At 44.3% G+C, this 24,776-nt stretch overlaps 1 protein-coding gene across 1 annotated transcript in view; it reads left to right on the forward strand.

The window, feature by feature from the left end:
* The first annotated feature begins 19,440 nt into the window (after positions 1 to 19,440).
* HS3ST2 (heparan sulfate-glucosamine 3-sulfotransferase 2) overlaps positions 19,441 to 24,776 on the forward strand; it is a 93,228-nt gene continuing 87,892 nt past the window's right edge. Inside the window, exon 1 of the mRNA XM_007449977.1 lies at positions 19,441 to 20,357. Within this exon, the coding sequence (XP_007450039.1) occupies positions 19,873 to 20,357 (485 nt within the window). The 5' untranslated portion in view covers positions 19,441 to 19,872. The remainder of the gene's footprint in view (positions 20,358 to 24,776) is intronic.

Below are 24,776 nucleotides of genomic sequence, written 5' to 3' on the forward strand. Positions count from 1 at the left end.
GGGTTTACAAGCTTTACCCCTACACTGGGTATCCTCTATAGAGTAGACGGGTAGAGATGATTTTGAACCTAAAGATTAAAATGTGTGCTAATAGCTATTTGCCTTGACTGTAGAAAACATGAATAATACCCCCTACAAATGTCTGACCCTGAATGGGGACACCCAGTGGGATGAGTTCACTGTAGGTGTGTCCCCTGGGGCAGGCTATCAAGCTGAGTTGAATGATATTTTACCACTGTTGCCCGGATACCCTTTCCTCTCACCAGTCTTCTTTAGGACCAAGGATTCCCAGAGGTCAAAGTTGTAGAGATAGGGCTAAAGAGTCCCAGTAGCAATGCAGAAGAAATGGCAAGTGATTGGGAGGTAAGCATGTGTCATCCTGGTGCATAGATAGTTGGCCTGGTTTAACGGAAAAATGATCCAAAATGGTGTCTGGGCAGAGAGAGGATCCCACTAGAAATAGAAAGTCAGCACTGGGCTACAGCAGTGTTTCTCTCCCTGTGGGGTGTTTGTTTGTGATGGCACCAAGATAATTTCAGGTGTCACACAGCCATCAACTCACAAAGAAAGTTACTCTTTTACAAACATCTTCCAATCCTTCTGAATACATCAAGGAGACTTCTCAGTCTGGTGCTAAAATGTCCTTAACACCTCTCTTGTTTATTCACCTTTTGAACGAGGAGACAAGTCTCAAACTCAGTGTCTAACAGACAACAATATCTAAAGGATGAAATAACTCCATTTTGTCTTTATTGTATAAGTTCTTAAAGTTCCCTCCAATTTGGGGAAACGATGCTGGTTTTTTACTTTTAGTAATGATCAGGCTCACTTTAATAATGATCAGGTTCATTTTAACTGTAAAAAGTGAGATGATATAAAGAAATTTTACAGAAATAATCATGTTGGTAGGGCAGAAATCACGAAGGTGGCATGTAAATGACTGAAGTTTGAGAAACGCTGGCCTGGAATATCTCCAATTCCCTGCGTTCTCTCTCTTGAGAATCTGAGCATGGTGGAAAGGGCACCGAAAATTACAGAACCCCAGTAAATAGTATCCACATCTTTCCCCCTTCCATTTTATTCTCTCATTTTACACTTAGAAGGGGGATTCTAGACATGAATACGTCACCTCTTTTAGTATGTTAATAAATTATCAGAAATGTGTCCTTGCAACTCACAGTATCATTACACAGGGGTTGGGATGGCTGGGAGGCAGAGACAGGGTAGAGGGAAGGATTAGGGAAGGCGCAGTCGCCGATGAAAGTAAAGAAGCATTTTCAAGGTCTGCAGCTAAGCCTCAAGCCATCACTGTGTGAGCAAGGAAGTGCTAGAAAGTTGTCTGTGTGAAATGGAGCGTAAACTGCAAACGTGTTATTGAGGTGGAGGGGAAGGGAGCAGAGATTGAGGGGGTAGGGATGGAATGTGCGTACAGAAGGAGGGACCCACTTAGGAAGCATCAGCCCCCACTGCAAGTGGGAGACCGTAGGAGTTTGGCTGTCCTTATTGATACAAGACCAGATAATGCTGCAGCTCACACGCCATGTGTTTGTTGCTGCATCTCCATCAACAGATGGAGGTAATAAAGAGGCTAAAAATGGAAACACGAACTGGTGTGTAGCTTTGTTGTGGCAGTTTGTCACAAACAGTCAAGATTCCCTCGCCAGTAAGTGTGCTTGTCAAGGTCACCCATGACCTCTTTGGTATTAAATCTAACAGACACTTGGTTGGCCAGGCTGTAGCAAGGCTAGGGAGGCCAGTCTCTTGGGGCATGAGGTTGGCCGCTGCCCATTTGCGATGAGCCCAGCTCAAGCAATGGTTTGGCTTCCCTGGGGCTTCTGGAGGCTGTTAGTTCCAGCTTTGGTCAATAACCTATGTAGTTAATCAACTTAAAGGGAGTGCTGTTAGCAATGGTTCTTGACCCTGGCTGCACACTAGAATCACCTAGGGAGCTTTAAAAATAATACCAGTCCTAGACCTCACCCAGGACCAATTGGTGAGGCCTCAGATATCAGCATTTTTTAAAAGCGCTCCAGTTGATTCTCATGTGCAGTCAGGGCTGAGAACCACTAGGCTAGATCATGAGGGGCCAAGTTCAGACACAGATACACAACGGCAATCTTGTTCCTTCTCTAGTCTGTGACCTCCTACCTCTCCCTAGTACACTCTGCATTGGGGTGGATATAGGGGATTGGCATTGAGAGAGCAAGAGGCAGTAATTTATTTAAGCAAAAACCAAGTGATGCAGTTTTAAGATTGCTTCCAGTTTTATATGAATAATGCTGTAACTAACCAGTAACCTCATGCACAAACCTGTGTATGTATCCATCATTTATTTTCTTGGGATAAATTTCTACCCTGAGTAAAAAGGTATGAATACTTTCTAAAGTTTGTAATGTAGACTGTCAAATTGTCTTCCAGAACAATTTTTCCAATTGATATACTCAAGAATGCATGAGGGAGCCCTTTCTCAATGTATTTGATGGCCTGGAGTTTATCATTTAAAATTACTGGCCAACTTGATTGGTAATAAATTCTACTTAACATGATTTTACTTTGTACTTCTTTAATGTTCGATTTTTCCATTTGTATATTAGTCATTTGTATTTCTTTTTTTCTGAAATAGCCATTCATATAAGTTGACCATTTTTCCATTGTGGTGTTCATCTTTTCTTACTGATTTTTAAATGCTCCTTATTATACTTTTATAAAAGGCATATACTCTTTATATAAGAGGTATAAAACTCTTAATATACTTCTCTCTATATACCTCTGTATTAAGGGTATTAAAATTTGTGTCATTTACATTACGAATATTTTTCTTGGTGTCATTTGCTCTCAATTTTATTTGAGACGTTTTAGATATATAACTGTAAGTTGCTTATGTAGCCAAATTGACCAGTCTTATCCTTTATGGTATCCTCCACTGCTTTTAGGTTTAAAAAGTTCTCTTTTTATCTCAAAATGTTCTTATAACTATTTAATGAACTAATTTCTAATATTGAATGCTTTGCTTCATCTGGAATTCGTTTTGGCTAACAAATTGCCTTAACTCCAATACCCAAATGCCAACTCCATCACATACCGAACATAAGAGCCTATTTGTGAGTTTTCTTTTTTGTCTCATTGATCAATGTCTGTTCTGTCTTGATCTATTAACACACTGTTTTAATTACTACAATTTTATCATTTAAGATCTCACAAAGTACATCATTCTTATTTTTATTTTCAAAAGCGTTCTGTCTATTCTTCATGATTCTCATTTGAATATTTTTTTGGAAAAGTCTTGTGAACTTGTTACAAAATTAATGCATGTTAAGGCAATATTGTCTGAAAAATTTGACAGATAGGTCTATGGATCCAAAGAGAGAGTCCAAGAATGAGAAATGTAGTATTTTATATCTGTGAGAAAAGAGAGGACTATTCAGTGATTGATTTTGGACAAATGCTTATTCAATTGGAAAACATTAGAATGCTACCTTAGACTATATACAAAAAGATTCCAGGAAAATTGGCGAAGCCCACAAACAGTCAGTTTACATACAAGGAATCCCAAATGGCCAAGAAATATATAAAAAGATTTTTACCCTCAGTGATAATCGGGGAAATGCGAATAAAAACAATTAGTTACCATTTTTTTCTTCCATATGACAGGCAACATTATTTTTAAAATATACTTTCTTAATAGTAGATTTGATGAGGTTGGGAGGAATTGCTGCGGGAGTATGGATTAGCAAAGTCACATTGGAGGGAAATTGGGGAGGATCTATTAAAATTTAAAACATTCACACCTTATAACCCAGTGAATCCATCTAGAGAGATACTAGCATGTGTACACAGTAAGGGCAAGGAAAAGCCGGGCTCTACCAGTTGCTAAAATACTGGTATACTTCTCTTTGGGTTGGTAGACAGCCCCACCTCACGTCCTACAAGTGCTCTAAATCCCCACTGCCCAGGGCACTTTAACCTTTTCCCCTCAGCCTCAAACTGTCCCTACTGTCCCGTGATCCAGCAACTAAATAGTTATAATGAGTTAACTGACTGGCACAGAGGGAGCTTGGACTGCCCTCCAGCCCTGGCCCAGGGACTGTTGTAGCTGGCTGGGGATATTTAACTGTGATTCTTGTGTTAAAAGATGTTCATTGAAGCACTGTTGTAAGAACTACAGATGGAAATAACTTGAGGCAGAAACTGCTAACAGCCTGCCAAATATCCTTGTCTCTTTCAAAACAACTGAACCTAATACCATTACTGCCTGTCAAAAGAATACATGTCCCAGGTTTCCTTGCAGCCAGGTGACCATGTGATTAAATTCCAGCCAGTGAACTGTGAGCTGACAGTTGTATGGGACGTCTGGGAAATCTTAAAAGTTAGGATGGGCACCCTTCTTTCCTTCCTCCAGGAAGTCACCTCTACTGAGGATGTGATGGTGGGGACTGCAGCACCCATCTTCAACTACAAGGAGGTGAGACACACCCAAGGTTATAGAGAGCTGGAAGCTTGGGTGCCTAGTAACTTCTTGGAGCCGCCATGTAGACACAGACTGCCTACTTCTGGACTTCCTTTAAATGAGATGAATTGATATCCTATTCAAACTGTTGTTGCTTTGGGTTTCTCAGTTATATGCAGCCAAATTAAATCACAATAGATACAAAGCTAAATGCCTATTTACAGGGACATGGCTAAATCAACCCTGATCTATAAAAAATGTAAATTGGAAACAACTTGAGGCAGCATATATATGATGCAGCACTTTGCAGAGACTGAGTTAAGTCTACAGGCATTAACATGTTGAGTGAAAAAAGCATGTTGCAGAATATCATAATTGTATATGTGTACTACTCCCTAAACCCCCTGTAAAGAATGCTGTTTTTTTCGCCCGATTTTTCTACACATGAAAGCATAGAAGAAAGACTGAAAGTATACTACCTAAACTGTGATAATGTTAGTAACTTTTGGGGAGAGGACAAAAATTGCCAGGGGATGGTCAAAGGGCACCATATCTTTGGCTGCAGTATTCTGCATATTTACAAAAGGAATGATTCATGTACTACTTGTATGATACAAATTAATTAGGTTTCCCACATACCCACCAGCTGACCTTCTTAAACTGTTTACTTGCCCGCTGCTTGCCACCTGCAGGGTCCACATTTGAGAACTGTCAGAGCTTAAGGCTCAGACCTGGAGGAGCAGCCTCTTTGGCACACAGAGATTAGCTTGAAAGCCATCACCTGAGTGCTTTCTGTTGGAGCAGTTCAAGGTTCTTTCAGAACCCCTCTGTCACACAGACTGTATTTCTTACAATACCACTAAGTCTAAAGGAATGAAATAAAAGTATTAATCCACAGGGACAAAGAAAGTGAGAGGACACAACAGCAAATGAAAAATTACAGTAAAAAATTGGACGCAGCACCCAGCACAGCAGAGCTGAGAAAAGTGCACTGAACGCCTAAAGTAGGAAATACTGCTAGAGAGAATCTTCAAAAGGCTGAGCTTTGGAGTCATTGGGTGTTGCAGAAAGCAGGAAAGAGGTACAAGTCTGAGCAGCTGCACCCTGAGCTACAGGCCATGCACACAACTGGGAAATTATGCTGCCCATTCTTTAGTCACTTATTCTATAGAAAAATTGACCAAGATGACCTCAAGCATGGAGACCTCAGGCAGAGTGGTGAGAAGGGGAGGAGTGTGGGTATAAACCAAGGGGAATTAGGTTAAAGTCATCCTCCTATGTGGTATTTATTCATTGGTCCCCTGACAGATTCTTCTGTTAACTTCTCATTTTTGAATGAGGCCAGTTTGGGGTCTGCTAGTTGCTTGAGAATAGTGTGGGGACAGGGTAGAAGGGAGCAATCTGGGCAGTTGGCAGTTTTATCTTAATTTTATTGTCTCAAAACAATTCTTACCAGGTTTACAAGTCCTTAGCCTCTGGGGGCAGATCTTCTCTCTGGGTGAGGTCAGAAGCCACAAGGGCTTTAAACAGAAGGGCCCCTCTCATTGTTGAGATGACTTTAGGAAGACTTGTTGGGGCTGTATCAATCAGTGCCTGCTCATGAAAATAAAATACTCTAGGTATTTTAAACAGAAAGAATTTAATACAGGAGGTTGGTTCTAACAGTGATGGAAGGATAAGGGAAGTAAAAAGGGAAGGATAAAGTTACTTAGAAATTAGTAACTGCAGGAACTACCCCTAGGCTATAGGAGCAAAAAGGAAAATGTAGTGGCCCATGACTGCTATATCACAGTGATTGCTGGAGCATCTGCTACTGTTTCTGCTGCCTTAGGAACCACAGCCACCTCCACCTTGCAAGAAGCCAGGAGGTCACATTCCCACTAACACTGTAGGACCCTGGGGCCCCCTAACTGTCCAAGAGGTGGTGGGTCTGCTACACCCATGAGTTCTGTGCTGCTAAGGTTACAGGAATGCTCACGTCAACCTCCATACTACATGAACAGGAAATTAGAAACCTGCATTTAACCAACACTTCTGTTGCTGCTAATGCTATGTGAGACACTTCTAGAAGCAAAGCATGGTTTCTCCCTTCCATTTGTTTTCCAGTCTCCTGCTAGGAACTCACATTGGGCAAACTTAACTGGAAATCAGGTGGCAAGGGATTCTGGGAAATGTAGTTTTCAGGTTTTCAGCATCTTGCAACCCAAAGGAAAGCATGGAAGAGTGGAGATAGAAATGAGAGAGAAGAAGTGACTGAGTAGCTACTGCAGGAATTTAGGTGAGAATGAAAGGTAGCTGGGACTAAGATGATGGCAGTGGAGGTGGTGAGGGGCAGTCTAATCCAGTACATATTCTGAGGGGAAAATCAATAAGATTTGCTCACAGATCAGATGTGGGGTATGAGAGAAAAAGGAATCAAGGCTAGCTCTAGATTCCTCTTTTCTTAAGCAAATGGAAGATGAGAATTTCCATTTATTTAGATGACTAAGACTATGATAAATACAAGTTTAGGTAACTAGTAAGAGTTCAGTTTGGGACATGTTTGGTTTGAGATGCCTACTAGATGTCCAGGTGGAGATGTCTGAGTAGACAGTTTAGGGGAAAGGAAATAAGAATTTGAGATGCAGTAGTTTATAAGTGGTATATAAAGTCATGAGACTTCAGATCTCACTAAGGGAGTAAGTGTAGACAGAAAAGAGATGATGTCCAAGGATGAATCCCTGGGACACCCCAAGTTAGAGGTCATGGAGACAAAAAGAAACCATCAAAGGAAACTTAGAAAGGAGAGGCAGAGAGGTGAAAAAAAATGCTAGAAGGGGCTTCCCTGGTGGCGCAGTGGTTGAGAGTCCGCCTGCCGATGCAGGGGACACGGGTTCGTGCCCCGGTCCGGGAAGATCCCACATGCCGCGGAGCGGCTGGGCCCATGAGCCATGGCCGCTGGGCCTGCGCATCCGGAGCCTGTGCTCCGCAACGGGAGAGGCCACAACAGTGAGAGGGCCGCCTATCGCCAAAAAAAAAAAAAAAAAAAAAATGCTAGAAGAATCTGGTGTCTTGAAATCCTGGGGAACAAAAAGTTTCAAGAAGAAAAGGGTGCCAACTGTGTCAAATGCTGCTTATAGGTCAGGTTCGGTGAAGACTGAGAATTGACTTGAGTTTAGCACTATGGATGTTGCTGGTGACCTTGAGAAGAAGTTTTAGAGGAGAGCTGGGGACATAAGCTTGACTGAAATGGGCTCCAGGGTGAGTGGATGGAGAGAATATAGAGTCAGTGAACAGAGATCTCTCTTGAGGAGCTGAGATGTAAAGAGAGGAATGAATATAAATGGTGCTCTAGTTGGAGAAGAGATGAGGTCAAGACAGGATTATGTCTCTCTTTCCTTTTTCAGATGGAAGAAGTATCAATTTATTTGTATGCTGATGGGAAGGACCCAGTGGAGAGGGAGAAGGCTGATGATGCAGGAGAAAAAGGGAAGGATTGCTGGAGTCATGTCCTTGAATAGACAAGAGTGGATTGGATGTAGTACACAAGTGGAGGGGTTGGCCTTATCTAAAAAGACAGACCATAACATCATATTGACAGGAGAGTAAATAAAGTATATAAACACAGCTACAGGCAGGTGGGTAGAGGCAGTGGTAAATGTTCTCTTTCAATTGCTTCTATTCACCAGTGAAGTAAGAAGCAAGGCCATTGGCTGCTGGGGGAGGGGGAGGAGGTGTTAGAGGTTTAAGAAGAGGTGAGAAGGAACTAAATGGTTATGTAGGGGAATGGGAAAATGGATTAGGGAAATGTAGTATGATTGCTAGGAAGTGTTAAGGATCCACTTGAGATTAGAAATAGTAAATTTTAAGTGAGATTAGTCATCGTGCTTGTGCATTTTCTGTGTTCAACTGTCTGGGTGCAGGCATTGGGCACTGAGTGGGCAGAGAATTGATTTTAACTAGGAAATACGGCACTGTGACAGAAGGTCAAGGGAGTTGATGACATAAGCAAAAAAGTGATTATTGTGTTTATCCATGGAATTTACACTGAATAAAGAGGGAAGAGTGGGTATGAAGGAGGTGATCAATAAACAGAGAATTCAGTCCTTTAAGTTAAGTTGTCCCAGATCCTCAGGGCTAAAATTATTGTCCTCCAGGCAAAGGGGTCTTTGAGGGTATTACCTATCTATTTGTATAATGAGCATTTATTGAACACCTGCCATGAACTGTCCAGAGAGGATATCTGGTTACTTCCCTAGAAACATTTAAAATATCAAGGAGATAAGTTAGATCCAAAGCAGGAGGTGTCTTAGGTGATTAATGAGAACAGAGATTTACTTTATTGTCAATAAAACTTTTAAATAGATTGAAAGATACATACTTAATTGAAAAGTACATACCTGTATCAATCAAAATAGCTTAAGTCAAAAAGAATTTATTCATGGATGTAATTGAAAAGTTTGCAGCATAATAATGGCTAATGTTTATTGAGGGCTTATCGTTAATGAGGATCTGTTCTAAGTGCACTGCATTTATAATCTCATTTAATCTTATTAGCAGAGCCAGGATCTGAACTCAGGCAGTACACTTCCAGACACTGCACTCCTAACCACTGTACTTTACTGTCTCTTGAAGAGATAGCTTCAGGCAAAGCTGGATCCAGGGATTCAAACATTATCACCAGGACTCAGTCTTTTCCTCCCACTCTGCTCACTTCTGTGGTGAATTAATTCACATGCCTGCTAGGTTCTCTCCATTCATGGTGGCTGCAGGCTTACACCATCCTTACATCCAGCATTTCCAGAAGAAAGTTATTTTCTCTTTCTGAAAGTACTAGACCTACACGGGTCTATACTTAGTGATATGACATAGATTCACAATATCGTTAAGTTAAAAAAAAAGACAGCTTACAAAACAGTAGCTATGGGCTGGCCCATAAATAAACAAACAAATACATTTATAATTGGAAGGATGTAAAAAAAAATTAATGACAGTTGCTTCTGAATGTTATGATTTGGGAGACTTTTTGCTTCTCAGTATTTTCATTTGTTTCTCCATTGGAGAATGTATTATCTGTAGAATAAAAATGTTGAAAAGAAACAAAAAACTCAATATAAGCTGACAAATGTATCTCCCTAAGTTGTTCTCTGTACCTAGGTAGATCTTCCATTCCTATACTACTAAAATCTTTATCACAGGAACTTGATAAATTCAGGGTGATGACACCAGCAGTGACATTTTTATCTGCTTCCTTGTGGTTAAAGAGGGAGTATCAGGAGATCAGCTCTACCATATTATTGTACAGGTGAACAGGCTTAGTATCTTCCCGACATTACAAATAATTCACTTTGGAAAAATTCTGAAATGAAATATTAGTTCTTTTTTGGAAGCCCTGATGGGGTGATATTATTTAGTGGTCCATCAAGAAGAAAGGAGATGGAGATATATGTATACGTATAGCTGATTTACTTTGTTATATAGCAGAAACTAACACAACATTGTAAAGCAATTATACTCCAATAAAGATGTAAAAAAAAAAAAAGTTAACTTGTGATAGTGAAAAAAAAAAAAAGGAGAAGAAAGGAGATAAAGAAACCAAGGGAGTCCCAAAGTGAATATGCAGCCCAAATTCCAAGTACCAGGCTGAGCTAGAACTAGCTATTTAATCCCCACCACCAAGGAGTTTACAGTCTTATTAGGAAGGCAAGACAGTAAGATAGGGTGGATATAAGACAATGTGGGTTAAATAATGCAGGATGGGAGGTGGGGCCGTGTAAGAGCACTGACCCAAAGGAACATTATGGGTAAAGCTGATCGTCAATCTCCCCATTCATGCTTTTTTGCAGTAGTTTCCCCCTTCATCACCCTGCAGTATCTGAGTGAGAACATGGACAATTCGACCTACTTGACACTGTTTCCTCATGTTTAAAATAGGGATAGTAACAATACGTGTCATGTTTATTGAGAGGATTAGATTAGTTAATGCATCTAAATGCTTTGCCCAGTGCCTGCTACTGAGTAAATGGCGCAGTAAGGAGTGCCTATTATTGTTATGATTGTTGTTGCCAATGGCAAAAGTAAACCGTCATGGAGAGTGGCAAAAGGCTTGGAATCTAACAAAGTACTTAAAATCAACCATGGTTCCTGGTCTTCTAGATTTGGTTCCCTTCTATAGGAAGTACCTGGTCCCTTGAACTTTTGCCCTCTGATTTTATCCAGAGAAGGGAGTCTTCTCTCACCCTCACTCCTAACCTCTTTCTTAAATGTGGAATATTCATTCACATCCTCTCGGCTCAGATGTGACTGCTGCATCTCACACAACCTGCAGACCATGTGACTTCATTTCCCAGCCTTGTGCCTCATAAGAACCACCCTCTTTGGAACATTTTTCTCACATTTTATAAAACTCGGCGCTAGGGAAATTTTTGAAAATGACACTGAAATAAAACTGAATAATAAGACTTGATTGGGTCCAAAGACTTAAGGGAAAGAAAATGTCATTTTATAATTTCAAATTCAAGGAGGTCTTACACGCAGAGTATTAGAGTGGGAAGAAGATTCAAGATACTGCTGATGCAAAAGAGAAAACAGACTCAGAAGGAAAAGGACGAGAAAGAAATACGTTCTGTGGCTGCTATTCTGTTTACAAGCCCAGTTCTCCATTCTTCTTATTAAATTCATGTATTACCTGGAAGTTCTTCTGTGTGAATTATTCCAAATTCTGCTTTATGCTTATGTTAGCCGGAGTCAGTTTCTGTTGCCCGCAACTCAGTAACCCTTACTGATTTACAAATAAAGAAAAAAAGGGGAGTTGCCGCAGCTGTTGGCTGAGCATGTGGCTGACAGGGTCTTGGTGCTCCGGCCGGGTGTCAGGCCTGTGCCTCTGAGGTGGGAGAGTCAAGTTCAGGACACTGGTCCACAAGAGACCTCCCAGCTCCATGTAACATCAAATGGCAAAAGCTCTCCCAGAGATCTCCATCTCAACTCTAAGACCCAGCTCCACTCAACGCCCAGCAAGCTACAGTGCTGGACACCCTATGCCAAACAACCAGCAAGACAGGAACACAGCCCAACCCATTAGCAGAGAGGCTGCCTAAAATCATAATAAGTCCACAGACACCCCAAAACACACCACCGGACACGGTCCTGCCCACCAGAAAGACAAGATCCAGCCTCATCCACCAGAACACAGGCACCAGTCCCCTCCACCAGGAAGCCTACATAACCCACTGAACCAACCTTAGCCACTGGAGGCAGACACCAAAAACAACGGGAACTACGAACCTGCAGGCTGCGAAAAGGAGACCCCAAACACAGTAAGTTAAGCAAAATGAGAAGACAGAGAAACACACAGCAGATGAAGGAGCAAGGTAAAAACCCACCAGACCTAACAAATGAAGAGGAAGTAGGCAGTCTACCTGAAAAAGAATTCAGAGTAATGAGAGTAAAGATGATCCAAAATCTTGGAAACAGGATAGAGAAAATACAAGAAACATTTAACAAGGACTTAGAGGAGCTAAAGAGCAAACAAACAGTGATGAAAAACACAATAAATGAAATTAAAAACTCTCTAGAAGGAATCAATAGCAGAATAACTGAGGCAGAAGAACGAATAAGTGACCTGGAAGATAAAATAGTGGAAATAACTGTCATAGAGCAGAATAAAGGAAAAAGAATGAAAAGAATTGAGGACACTCTCAGAGACCTCGGGGACAACATTAAATGCAACAACATTCAAATTATAGGGGTCCCAGAAGAAGAAGAGAAAAATAAAAGGGGGACTTAGAAAATATTTGAAGAGACTGTAGTTGAAAACTTCCCTAATATGGGAAAGGAAGTAGTTAATCAAGTCCAGGAAGCGCACAGAGTCCCATACAGGATAAATCCAAGGAGAAACACGCCAAGACACATATTAATCAAACTATCAAAAATTAAATACAAGGAAAAAAATATCAAAAGCAGCAAGGGAAAAACAACAAATAACATACAAGGGAATCCCCATAAGGTTAACAGCTGATCTTTCAGCAGAAACTCTGCAAGCCAGAAGGGAGTGGCAGGACATATTTAAAGTGATGAGAGGGAAAAACCTACATCCAAGATTACTCTACCCAGCAAGAACCTCATTCAGATTTGACGGAGAAATTGAATCTTTACAGACAAGCAAAAGCTAAGAGAATTCAGCACCACCAAACCAGCTTTACAACAAATGCTAAAGGAAATTCTCTAGGCAGGAAACACAAGAGAAGGAAAAGACCTACAATAAGAAACACAAATCAGTTAAGAAAATGGTAATAGGAGCATACACATCAATGACTACCTTAAAGGTAAATGGATTAAATGCTCCAAACAAAAAACATAGACTGACTGAATGGATACAAAAACAAGACCCATATATATGCTGTCTACAAGAGACCCACTTCAGACCTAGAGACACAACAGACTGAAAGTAAGGGGATGGAAAAAGATATTCCATGCAAATGGAAATCAAAAGAAAGCTGGAGTAGCAATTCTCATATCAGACAAAATAGACTTTAAAACATAGACTATTACCAGAGACAAAGAAGGACACTACATAATGATCAAGGGATCAATCCAAGAAGAAGCTATAACAATTGTAAATATTTATGCACCCAACATAGGAGCACCTCAATACATAAGGCAAACACTAACAGCCATAAAAGGGGAAATCAACAGTAACACAATCATAGTAGGGAACTTTAACACCCCACTTTCACCAATGGACAGATCATCCAAAATGATAATATATAAGGAAACACAAGCTTTAAATGATACATTAAACAAGATGGACTTAATTGATATTTATAGGACACTCCATCCAAAAACAACAGAAAACAGTTTCTTCTCAAGTGCTCATGGAACATTCTCCAGGATAGATCATATCTTGGGTCACAAATCAAGCCTTGGTAAATTTAAGAAAATTGAAATCATATCAAGTATCTTTTCCGACCACGAAAAAATCTGTAAAAAATAAAAACACATGGAGGCTAAACAATACACTACTTAATAACCGAGAGATCACTGAAGGAATCAAAGAGGAAATCAAAAAATACCTAGAAACAAATGACAATGGAGATACAACGACCCAAAACCTATGGGATGCAGCAAAAGCAGTTCTAAGAGGGAAGTTTATAGCAATACAAGCCCACCTTAAGAAGCAGGAAACATCTCGAATAAACAACCTAACCTTGCACCTCAAGCAATTAGAGAAAGAAGAACAAAAAAACCCCAGAGTTAGCAGAAGGAAAGAAATCATAAAAATCAGATCAGAAATAAATGAAAAAGAAATGAAGGAAACAATAGCAAAGATCAATAAAACTAAAAGCTGGTTCTTTGAGAAGATAAACAAAATTGATAAACCATTAGCCAGACTCATCAAGAAAAAAAGGGAGAAGACTCAAATCAATAGAATCAGAAATGAAAAAGGAGAAGTAACAACTGACACTGCAGAAATACAAAAGATCATGAGGGATTACTACAAGCAACTCTATGCCAATAAAATGGACAACCTGGAAGAAATGGACAAATTCTTAGAAATGCACAAACTGCCAAGACTGAATCAGGAAGAAATAGAAAATATGAACAGACCAATCACAAGCACTGAAATTGAAACTGTGATTAAAAATCTTCCAACAAACAAAAGTCCAGGACCAGATGGCTTCACAGGCGAATTCTATCAAACATTTAGAGAAGAGCTAACACCTATCCTTCTCAAACTCTTCCAAAATATAGCAGAGGGAGGAACACTCTCAAACTCATTCTACGAGGCCACCATCACCCTGATATCAAAACCAGACAAAGATGTCACCAAAAAAGAAAACTATAGGCCAATATCACTGATGAACATAGATGCAAAAATCCTCAACAAAATACTAGCAAACAGAATCCAACAGCACATTAAAAGGATCATACACCATGATCAAGTGCGGTTTATCCCAGGAGTCCAAGGATTCTTCAATATACACAAATCAATCAATGAGATACACCATATTAACAAATTGAAGGAGAAAAAACATATGATCATCTCAATAGATGCAGAAAAAGCCTTTGACAAAATTCAACACCCATTTATGATAAAAACCCTCCAGAAAGTAGGCATAGAGGGAACTTACCTCAACATAATAAAGGCCATATATGACAAACCCACAGCCAACATTGTTCTCAATGGTGAAAAATTGAAACCATTTCCTCTAAGATCAGGAACAAGACAAGGTTGTCCACTTTCACCACTATTATTCAACATAATTTTGGAAATTTTAGCTGCAGCCATCAGTCAAGAAAAAGAAATAGAAGGAATCCAAATCAGAAAAGAAGTAAAGCTGTCACTGTTTGATACTATACATAGAGAATCCTAAAGATGCTACCAGAAAACTACTAGAGCTAGTCAATGAATTTGGTAAAGTAGCAGGATACAAAATTAATGCACAGAAATGTCTTGCATTCCTATACACTAATGATGAAAAATCTGAAAGTGAAATTAAGAAAACACTCCCATTTAGCATTGTAACAAAAAGAATAAAATATCTAGGAATAAACCTGACTAAGGAGACAAAAGACCTGTATGCAGAAAACTATAAGACACTGATGAAAGAAATTAAAGATGAAACAAACAGATGGAGAGATATACCATGTTCTTGGAATGGAAGAATCAACATAGTGAAAATGACTCTACTACCCAAAGCAATCTACAGATTCAATGCAATCCCTATCAAACTACCAATGGAACCTAGGGGAAGAACAAGAATAAAGACGCAGACGTAGAGAATGGACTTGAGGACACAGCGAGGGGGAGGGTAAGCTGGGACGAAGTGAGAGAGGGGCATGGTCTTATATACACTACCAAATGTAAAATAGGTAGCTAGTGAAGCAGCCGCATAGCACAGGGAGATCTGCTCGGTGCATTGTGACCACCTAGAGGGGTGGGATAGGGAGGGTAGGAGGGAGACGTAAGAGGGAGGAGATATGGGGATATATGTATATGTAGATCTGATTCACTTTGTTATAAAGCAGAAACTAACACACCATTGTAAAGCAATTATACTCCAATAAAGATGTTAAAAAAAAAAAAGGCAATTAAGAGTCAAAATAAGACAAGACACAAAGAGGACTAGAGAAGATGGAGACAGTAGTCAGATCCTATGACTGCCCAGATTTTGAAGGATTCCAGTTGTAGTCTGTGTATTTCCTTAAAAATAAGCCCCCACCCCACCTTCACCATCTTTTAAAATGAAAATGGCCCCTGTTCCCTGTAATTGAGGTGGCACCTGTTTTTTGTATTAATCAAGACTCTTTCTATTGCAAGTAACAGAAAGGTAACTAATCAGTTGGAGCAAAAAGTCCAGGGACCATGCTTCTGGCACGGCTAGATTCACATACCATCAGGAATCTGATTCTCCATCGTTCAGTCCACTCTCCTTTGTGTCTGTTTCATTGTCCAGGGTTTCCCCTCTTGATGGCAGATATGGCCATTGGAAGTTTCAGGCTTATTTTGTACTAGTTTATCATCTCAGAAGAAAAAGTTTCTCTTTCCAGTAGTTTCAACAAAAGTTCTGTGGCTGATGCTCACTGGAAAGTGCTGAGTAGCTTTCAATCACTGAAATTGATTGGAAAACTGTGATTGACTGGGCTTGGTCACATGCCTGCCCTTGAACTAGGCTCAGACCACACACACCACATAGGAAAAGAATGAGGGGAAATGCTCTAAGAACGGTAGAGATTATGAATTGCCCTCCATAAGTTTTTGTCAGATTCTTTCTGGGTAACAAAACACCCACATATTAGCCAGGAATGTAGCCACCTAGAATCAAGACTATATTTCAAAGGATCTCTTGAAGCTAGAAAGCCAGGTGACAATGTTCAGACGAACTGAATACAAGTGGAAGTGATGCAGGTCACTTCCTGGAAACATCCTCAAAGGGATATGTCATGATTTTCTGTCCTTTCTTCCTTACCTGTGTCCAGAATGTGGACAGGATGGCTGGAGATGAATAAGTCATCTTGGACTTACATGGTGATTTGGGGATGGAGGAAACACATGGTAGAGCCTGGGTCCTTAACACTGTGGAGCCACATCAGCACTGAATCATCTTTATCTTCTTTTATGTGATAGAAAAGTAAACATATGTCTTGTTTAACTGAGTGTTATTTGACAAACCACACAACCCAACGTAATCCTACCAGAACCCCCCAAAGGAAAATCCTGGCATTCCTGGAAAAAATAGGGGCAGGGATGATGCGCAGGCATGTCCACTGTCTCACTCCCTGAAAAATTTTATCTCAGTCATGGTCATTACTCTGGTTGGAAATTTGAAGAGGTAAATCTGCCTGGCTCTGATGTATCTGAATATCCAGAGATTTCAGAGTTTATGAATTCAAAGACAAAACTAATTTTAAAGTTGAGCCAAGCACAGAATTATGAGAAATAACCATATCCATGTTGTTTTTTCCCTAAAGAAAAAAGCACTTGTCAGAGTGGATTAATCCACATTTAACCTTGTAACTTTAACAGTGAAGTGTAGAAATAGCAGGCTCACAATGTGGAAAACTGTTGAGAATACATATTAGAACTTCTTTCAATAAATTTGTTTTGACCTTTTTATTAAGAATTTGAGTGAGGAATTAATTAAATTGTAATCAAACACAGAGATGGGATGATGCCAATAGAACGGTTCATGCCTTGAATAATGGAATCAGAATTATGCAACGTCAGAACCCCAAGAGGTTTAAGTTTGTCATACTCCCCATTGTACAGCTGAGAAAACTGAGGCTCAGAGCTGTCAACCCATTGCCCAAGGTATACCTGGAATCTAGGGTAAAGCTGTTGGCATTCCTTCTTTCTACTTTTTCTTTTTGAATAAATGAAAGCTGTGTCATGATTCAAGATTCAAGTAGACATTTTTTTTAATGGAGTGAGATGATGAGATAAGATACAATTTAATCAGGTCAAATGTGTAAGGACCTACATGCCGGGTCCAAAAAAGCCCACTGAACAAGCACAGTATGGGGTAGATGTGCCTTAATCAGCAGCACTTGTAAGAAACACTTAGAGACATTACTTGGCTGAAGCTTGAGCTGTCAGCAGTGTGATGTAGCTACAAGAAAAAGATGATGGAGTCATGGGAGGCATTACTAGAAACAGAGTTTACGGAAGGGAGGGGAGAGTCCTGTTGAAATTTTCAGTCTGTTGAGCTTTTCAGTCTACACTGGGGAATTCCTCATTCAGTCCCAGGTGTCAGACTTCAGAAGTGACATAGACAAATTAGTTCGGATCTAGGATGGAATTATTTGAGGAATGGTCAAAGGAACTTAAGAAACTGCAAAGCACTCTAACCAAGAGCTTGAATCTTGGAGTCCGACTGCCTGGGTTTCATCCCAGCTCATCCAATTACTGAGTATGTGTTCATTAAACCTTAATCTCACTGTCTGTAAATTAGGAATTATAATAGTACCTGTCGCTGAAGATAAATGAGGTAGTGAATGCCAAGTGATTTGCATGTTACTGGCACAAAACAAGCACTCAGTAAGTGTTAGGATTAAGGAAGCAACGTGATGTGAGGATAATGGTAACAATCCCATAGGTTGTGGTGAATATTAAATGAGCTAACACATGCCCAGTGCTTGAAACAAACTTCCTAGTTGTTATCATCTGTAGGAGAGGGATTGGCCTAAGGTTTCTAGGGATGGGTCTGGTTTGGGGACAGACTATTCCCTTAGCTTGGGCTAAAGTCCACAGAGCCTGACCAGATTATTCCCCGAGGAAGGACCCTGAAAAAGGATGTTCAGTTTGGGGAGAGAGAGGGGTGCAGTGAGGGTGGTGGTCACTCACACATTTCATGGGGGTACTCGGTGAACACCTGGACAGGATGACACGGCACTGTGGAGTGACAGCCCAGCTGCATTCTTGGCCATGGTCATTTAGGCCTGTCTGATGAACAGTTCTGATCCGCTAGTGTGGTCACGCAAGGCAGTACTGGAGTTGGTCACTCAAGCCTGTTCTGGGCACGGTCACTGATAATTGTCCTGTGGGCAGTCACTTAGGAGCCATTCGAGGAGCAACTGCTCCTGGATAAGTCCTCCGTGCCCTCTGTCTCCTCCTCCCAGTGCCACTGAGTGCAGAAGTCCTGGACCTTAGGGACGCTGTGGGGACCCTGGTCAGCTCCCCGGGGAGCAGCCCACCGCTAGGGGGCGGCGGCTGAGAGGGACCTGCCCTCGGGGAGTCCGCTCCTTTGGGGCTCGCTCTTCCTCCAGGCCCAAGGAGAGGTGGAGTGACAGTGGGTGGGGATGCACGCTTCATGGGTGTGAGAGCGAGCCGCCTGGGTGTGAGTCAGCGCGCGGGGCTCCAAGGAGCTCCACGGATAGTCACGGAATCTCACTCACGCTCGGCTCCTCCGCCCATCCCGTCTAGAGCGTGTGTCCCGGTCCTGCGCCTGCGTGCGCACAGCGCACGATGTCCGATTCCAGGCTCTGGGTGTCCTTTGGGTGAAACGCGGGTGGGCGGAAGAGGGAGTGTCCCTGTGGCTGTTTCTGCGCCCAGGTTAGATTTCTCTCTCCCCTCCCCATGTGGGGTCTGGGGGTGTATCCCGCTCAGGTACGCGTGTACCTGTGTTTGTGCGTGCGTGTGTGTGTCAGTGTGGTGGGACCTGTTATCAGTGCAGGGTGCTTGCGTCTGTGCCCGGGTCTCTGTCTGGGTCTGGATGTTGGCGCAATCTCGAACCCCTGGGTGTCGGGAGGCCCTGGTGGCCAGGGTATCCAGCCTCCAGAAGGAGCAAATGCCTCGACACCTTCCTCTCACCACCCCAAGCTGGCCCGGGCTCCTTAGGGAGCTGCCTACGTGGGGAGGGCCCGGGGTGGTGTGTCCCTGGGAGGGATAGAGAGTGGGGGCCAAGGGGCTGGCCGGGTCCCCGGGCGGGGCGCGAGCTCGGGGGACCCGCGCGGCTGACGTCAGGCGACTCCTTAAATAGAGCCGGCAGCGCGCTCGGCCCCGCATTTCTCGAGGAGCCGGAACGCGGCCGGCGGCCAGCGCCACCGTCCGGCCCGCCCGCCCGCACCGCCGCGCCGCCGCCGAGCGTTCGGGGCGCCGCGGCGCGAGGATCCGGGATGGGGCTTCGGGCGCTGGGCGCGCTTCTAACCCGGCGGACGTGAGAGCCGAGGAGCGCCGGGCGCCGCCCCGCTGCCCGGAGCCCCAGAGCCCAGGACGCGGGGATGTCGGAGGCGCCGCCGCCCGTTCCCCGAGGAGACGCCGCCTCCGGGATCCCCGGGCATGGTGCGCGCCCGGGCCGGCAGCTCCCGGAGAAGACGGCGCCCCCTATGCCCGACCCCCGTGGCCCGGGCCGCGCGGCTCGAGCCCTCTAGGCGGCCGCAGGGCCCCAGCCGCTCCGCCGCCGGCACCCCCTCGGAAACCATGATCCCCGGCGCGGGCCCATGGAGCCATGGCCTATAGGGTCCTGGGCCGTGCGGGGCCACCTCAGCCGCGGAGGGCGCGCAGGCTGCTCTTCGCCTTCACGCTCTCGCTCTCCTGCACTTACCTGTGTTACAGCCTCCTGCGCTGCTGCGACGACCTCGGCCAGAGCCGCCTCCTCGGCGCGCCTCGCTGCCTCCGCGGCGCCAGCGCGGGCGGCCAGAAACTTCTCCAGAAGTCCCGGCCCTGCGATCTGCCGGGCCCGACGCCCAGCGAGCCCAGCGCTCCCAGCGCGCCCGCCGCTGCCGCGCCCGCCCTTCGCCTCTCCGGTTCCAACCACTCCGGCTCGCCAAAGCTGGGTACCAAGCGGCTGCCCCAAGCCCTCATTGTGGGCGTGAAAAAGGGGGGCACCCGCGCCGTGCTGGAGTTTATCCGCGTGCACCCGGATGTGCGGGCCTTGGGCACCGAGCCTCACTTCTTCGACAGGAACTACGGCCGCGGGCTGGACTGGTACAGGTAAGGAGGGGAGCCCCACTCAGCGCGCCCCGGCTCCAATCGGCTCCGTCCTCTGAGCCATCTCCTGCGCTTTCGCTTCCCCTTAACCCGGCTCGCTGAGTGGGCTCCGGTTGACACGTGAGGGGGTGGGGGAACTCTAGCAGAAGGATTTATCCAGAACTTCCCAGTGATTGTACAGACGGTCCCCGGTTTCTTGAACGGCGAAGGACAGCTGGCTCTGGAATCGCCGGAAGGGAAGAGAGATCTCTGGCCTGACCTCGGGGCGAGTTGGAGGGCGTCTGGGGTAAAGCCGAGTGCCCAGGGGAGGGGCAGCCGGGACAGGTGCTGCCTGAACACAGCCCTCTCCTGAGTCTCGCCAGATCTTTCCTGGCATTTGACGGACCCAGAGAAGGGAAAGTCCGAAGAGGGCCCCCTCGCGGCAGGGCTCTGCGCTTGGGCAAGGTCCCCGGAGTTCAGGCCTAAGGAGAGGGCATCCCCTGAGGTGTGGGCATGACAAAGGCCCCTTCCGGAGTCTCATTCTGAGCTCCAGGTATTTGCTGCTGTATCTGGCCTGAGACTCGCAGTCACTCTGACCCTGAATCAGTGTTTTTGAATAGTGGAAAGGACCCTGGATGTGAGTCTTGGCTCTGTCACTTAGCTTGAGCAAATTCCTAAAATTCATTGAGCCTTGATTTTCTGGTCCATCACAAGGATCAGGAAAAGTCCCTGCCCTGTGTGCCTCTCAAGGTCTTTCTAAGCGCTCTAAAAGTGTCAAAGAGACACTTCGCACTGGGCGATGCTTCTAAACCAGCAGCCAGGGTGTGGAATTTGGAATACTTGTAGGTACCTCAGATGAAGGCTGGCTAGGGTCATAGGGGCAACCAGTCATAGGCAGACTGTCCACTCCCCCACTGCACTGCCAGGGATGACAGTCACCCAAGCTGGTGGTGCCTGGGAATAGCCTGAAGCTTCTGGAAGGTAGTAGCCTCCACTGTTCAATGCCCATTTCCCTCCCAAGCCCTGTATGGTGCTGAAGTGTAGGACTAGCCCATGTGTGGGCTGAGCAGGGCATCCCTGGGGGTGGTGTAATGTATGTGGTCCCCATAAAACCTGGGTCACAAATTTCTCCCCATTTGCCTGACCCCTTGAAGACTTGCTAGAAATGCCTGCCTAGTAATGGAACTGGGGAGGGGTAACATGGTAGCTGACACAGTAGCTGAGGCTATTCTTTAAAAATTTTATTAAAGTAAACCCTCTAGGGAGTAGAAAGTCATCAGCATATTGAATAAAGGACAACTTCATTAGAAGGAGGACCCCACTGGGCTCATAATAAGGACCCTGGATTTGTAAGAATCGGGGCAACAGGGCCAACTTGTCCCCTTTGCCAGGGAGCCCTGGCCTGCAGTGGTCATGGCTTATGGGACCACGGGTGGGACATGCCCCTTCCTCAGGAAGCAGACACACAGTCCATCTCCAGTGGAGTGCAGCAAGGGCACAGCTGGTCTGTGGGTGGCCCCAGCACCTTTATGCTGGCTCTATGGAATAGGGAGGGTGGCACAGAATGGCAGGTCTGGTGCTTTCCAAGCTGTGACCCCCCAGGCATCCCATCTGGGTGTACGAAGTATTTGAGGACAGCGTCTGAGCCAGACTGTGGGGTGAGAGAGGCAAACACATCTAACAGCAGAGCACGATGTGGGTCAGCCATGGCCATACTCTAATGCACGGCAGGGTTTCCTCGATGGAAAATCTAAAGATCATTATGAAACCCTTTGCCAAAGTGAAGTGCCTTTTAAGTGCAAAGTAGCAGAATTGTGAGCACTGGCTTTTATTGAGCCCTCCACTAAACACCTATTCCTTGCACCCAGCCCCTGCACTCCCTCTTCTGTGCTCTGCCACCAAACACCATACCTCAGGCTTCCTTCTCGGAGCCTGTGTCATTCAGGGATGGCTGCTTTTTATTTTTAACCTTGGCATGTGTGATTCTAAGCCAGCTTAGCTGTGAACCTTAGAGATGGGAGCCGTGCCTTTTTTTTTTTTTTTTTTTTTTTATAGCACATTTGGATTCTGCTAAAATTCTCAACTGAGTCTTGGTAGGTTTTATTTAACATCAAGCATGCTGACAGCTCCACTTCTCTCTCTACTACTCCCCACTTCCCAGGGTCTGTCTTACCGTCCCTTTCTCCCTTTATATTTCCGAAAGAACATTTGGCCTGCAGGTCTGGTACTAACAGCCCCATCCCTGTCACTTCCCCAGGAAGGCTAGGAGCCTCTAGCATCAGGGGGGGGCGTGTGATTTGTGCTTATTTGGGTTGCAAATCCACACCCCCAGAGCCCAGGGTTTCGAGTGTGGATGGTCATTTCTGCATAAGGTAATACTGCCCCATTTGGATGCTGTTTCCAGACATTTCTCTGTATGTGATTTACTCTTTATTATCACTCAAGTAATATGCATTAGTTGCAGAAGTGATGGGGATAGATGGTTTTCTTTAAAACCCATGTTCTCACTTTATTCCTGAATTCCATGACTTAGGACGGCAGGTGGTAAGATGCTTCTCTCTCTGCCTGTTGCCCTTATCATTTCACAGATGTGAAAACTGCAACCCAAAAAGAGAGCATCTGGAATGGGACCCAAAGCAAGCTGATGAAATTTAGGCCCAAAAGTCATTGGCATGCACTGTCCCACCAAGATTTACACATACACGCTGTGTGTGTGTGTGTGTGTGTGAGAGAGAGAGAGAGAGAGCTCATGCGTGTGTGCATTTCCAGCCAAGTACTCTAACCAGTGTTCTACACAGCTTGCCACCATAAAGCCAGTGTCCACTGGGTAGACATGGCCAAAGAGCCCTTGCACCTATTGTAGGGGACTGTGTTTTCCAAAGGTAGAGTTGCAGAGTCGCAGGCAGTGGTTCTCATTATGATCTGCCCACCTTGAAGCCCCTGGGGATAATCTCCCAGGTCTGTAGGCCCCAGTCAGGTAGACAATGGAAAAATCGAAAGGAGAGACTTCTTTCTGTGAGTAAGTGGAGATAAACCAGGAGGTGACAAACGGTGCCTGAAGGCAGAAGGAAACAGCCAGAGAGGCACCACTGGCCAGAGACCAGGAGACAGAATCTGCACCTTCCTTACCCCCAGCCTGAATCCTCTCTTGGAACCAGCCCAGTTCAGGCCACCCTAGGAAAGCCCATCACTGAAGCTTACCTCACCTCTGCACCTGGCTAGCTTCCCCTCTCCCGATTTGCTCCACATACAGAAGGGTCCTGGCCTTAAGTTCTACTTTCAGCAGCTGGGTGTGCAGGGTGGGGTCGGCTAGCTGCTCGGACAGGGAGGCAGGGTGAGACCATGCTACCAAGAGACGCAGGATAGGACCTGCTGTCAGAAGGCAGGAGATAGTCCCCTATGCTGGGTAACTGGAAACAGAGTGAACTTCCTGAGTCCTGGCTTCCTCGTCATATGATGGCACCTGTGGTAACTATCGCAGAAGGTTGTTTTGAAGAATGAATGAAACCCTGTGTGTGAAAGTGCCCTGGAAAATTCCCTGGTGTATAAACATAAGACAGTAATGTTATCACTGTTACCACTGTTACTCCACTAACACTCCTTTTACCACCATCAGTACTATTAGCATGAAAACCATCAGTTTCTTTCCCCACTGCTGTTACTACACGGGGCTGAGGAATTAATTAATTGCTGGAAAAGTAGTTTCATGAACGCCTGGGAGGGGTCCTGGCCTTACGTTCGACTTTCAGCTCTGCTTTAATTGTCCTTTTCCCCCTCCCTGCCTTTCTTCTCTCCCTCATCCTGCATTGGTAAAAAGTCACTTCTCATTTCTGGGTGTCAGTTTGCTCACCTTTAAAATGAGAATGATATCTGACAATGTATGTGAAAATGCTTCTCCCAATCTAAGATTATATTCGGGATGCATCAAAGGTTGAGTATGAGACAGAGTATTCAGGGCCTTCATCTTTCATAAAGAGGCATAAGTTGTGCATTGTCCAGGAGTTTTTAAAGTCTTAGGGGAAGCTGAATTTTGTGTAAAGTGTCCTCCGTTTTGCTAGTTTTCAGCGACTGGGGTTTGGGGGTGGCAGTGTGAAGACGAAGTGAATCTTCTCTAAATGCATTGAAATGCCACCAAGAGCAAGTTAATACGTGATAATTGACTCCATGCTCTGGTGTCAAAACTGTGATAGATGAGCCTGTTCTGTAAATTTTAGACTCCACAAGTCTGGTTATTTGTTCAGTGGCAGTGGTGTTCTGCGGGTGGCGTAAGGCAAAGAAGCCACAGCATTTGCCCTAGAGGCAATTGTCTAAGTGAGAAAGAGAATTAAAAGCACAGAATAAGGTCTATCACCCTATCCAGCTCACTTCAATCAAGAAATCAAATTTCAAGAACGAAGCCAAACTCTAGAAAGACAAACTTTAAGAAGAAATAAAACCAAAGGT

The sequence above is a fragment of the Lipotes vexillifer genome, unplaced genomic scaffold, assembly GCF_000442215.2.
Source record: "Lipotes vexillifer unplaced genomic scaffold, Lipotes_vexillifer_v1.1 scaffold811, whole genome shotgun sequence".
Taxonomy (NCBI): domain Eukaryota; kingdom Metazoa; phylum Chordata; class Mammalia; order Artiodactyla; family Lipotidae; genus Lipotes; species Lipotes vexillifer.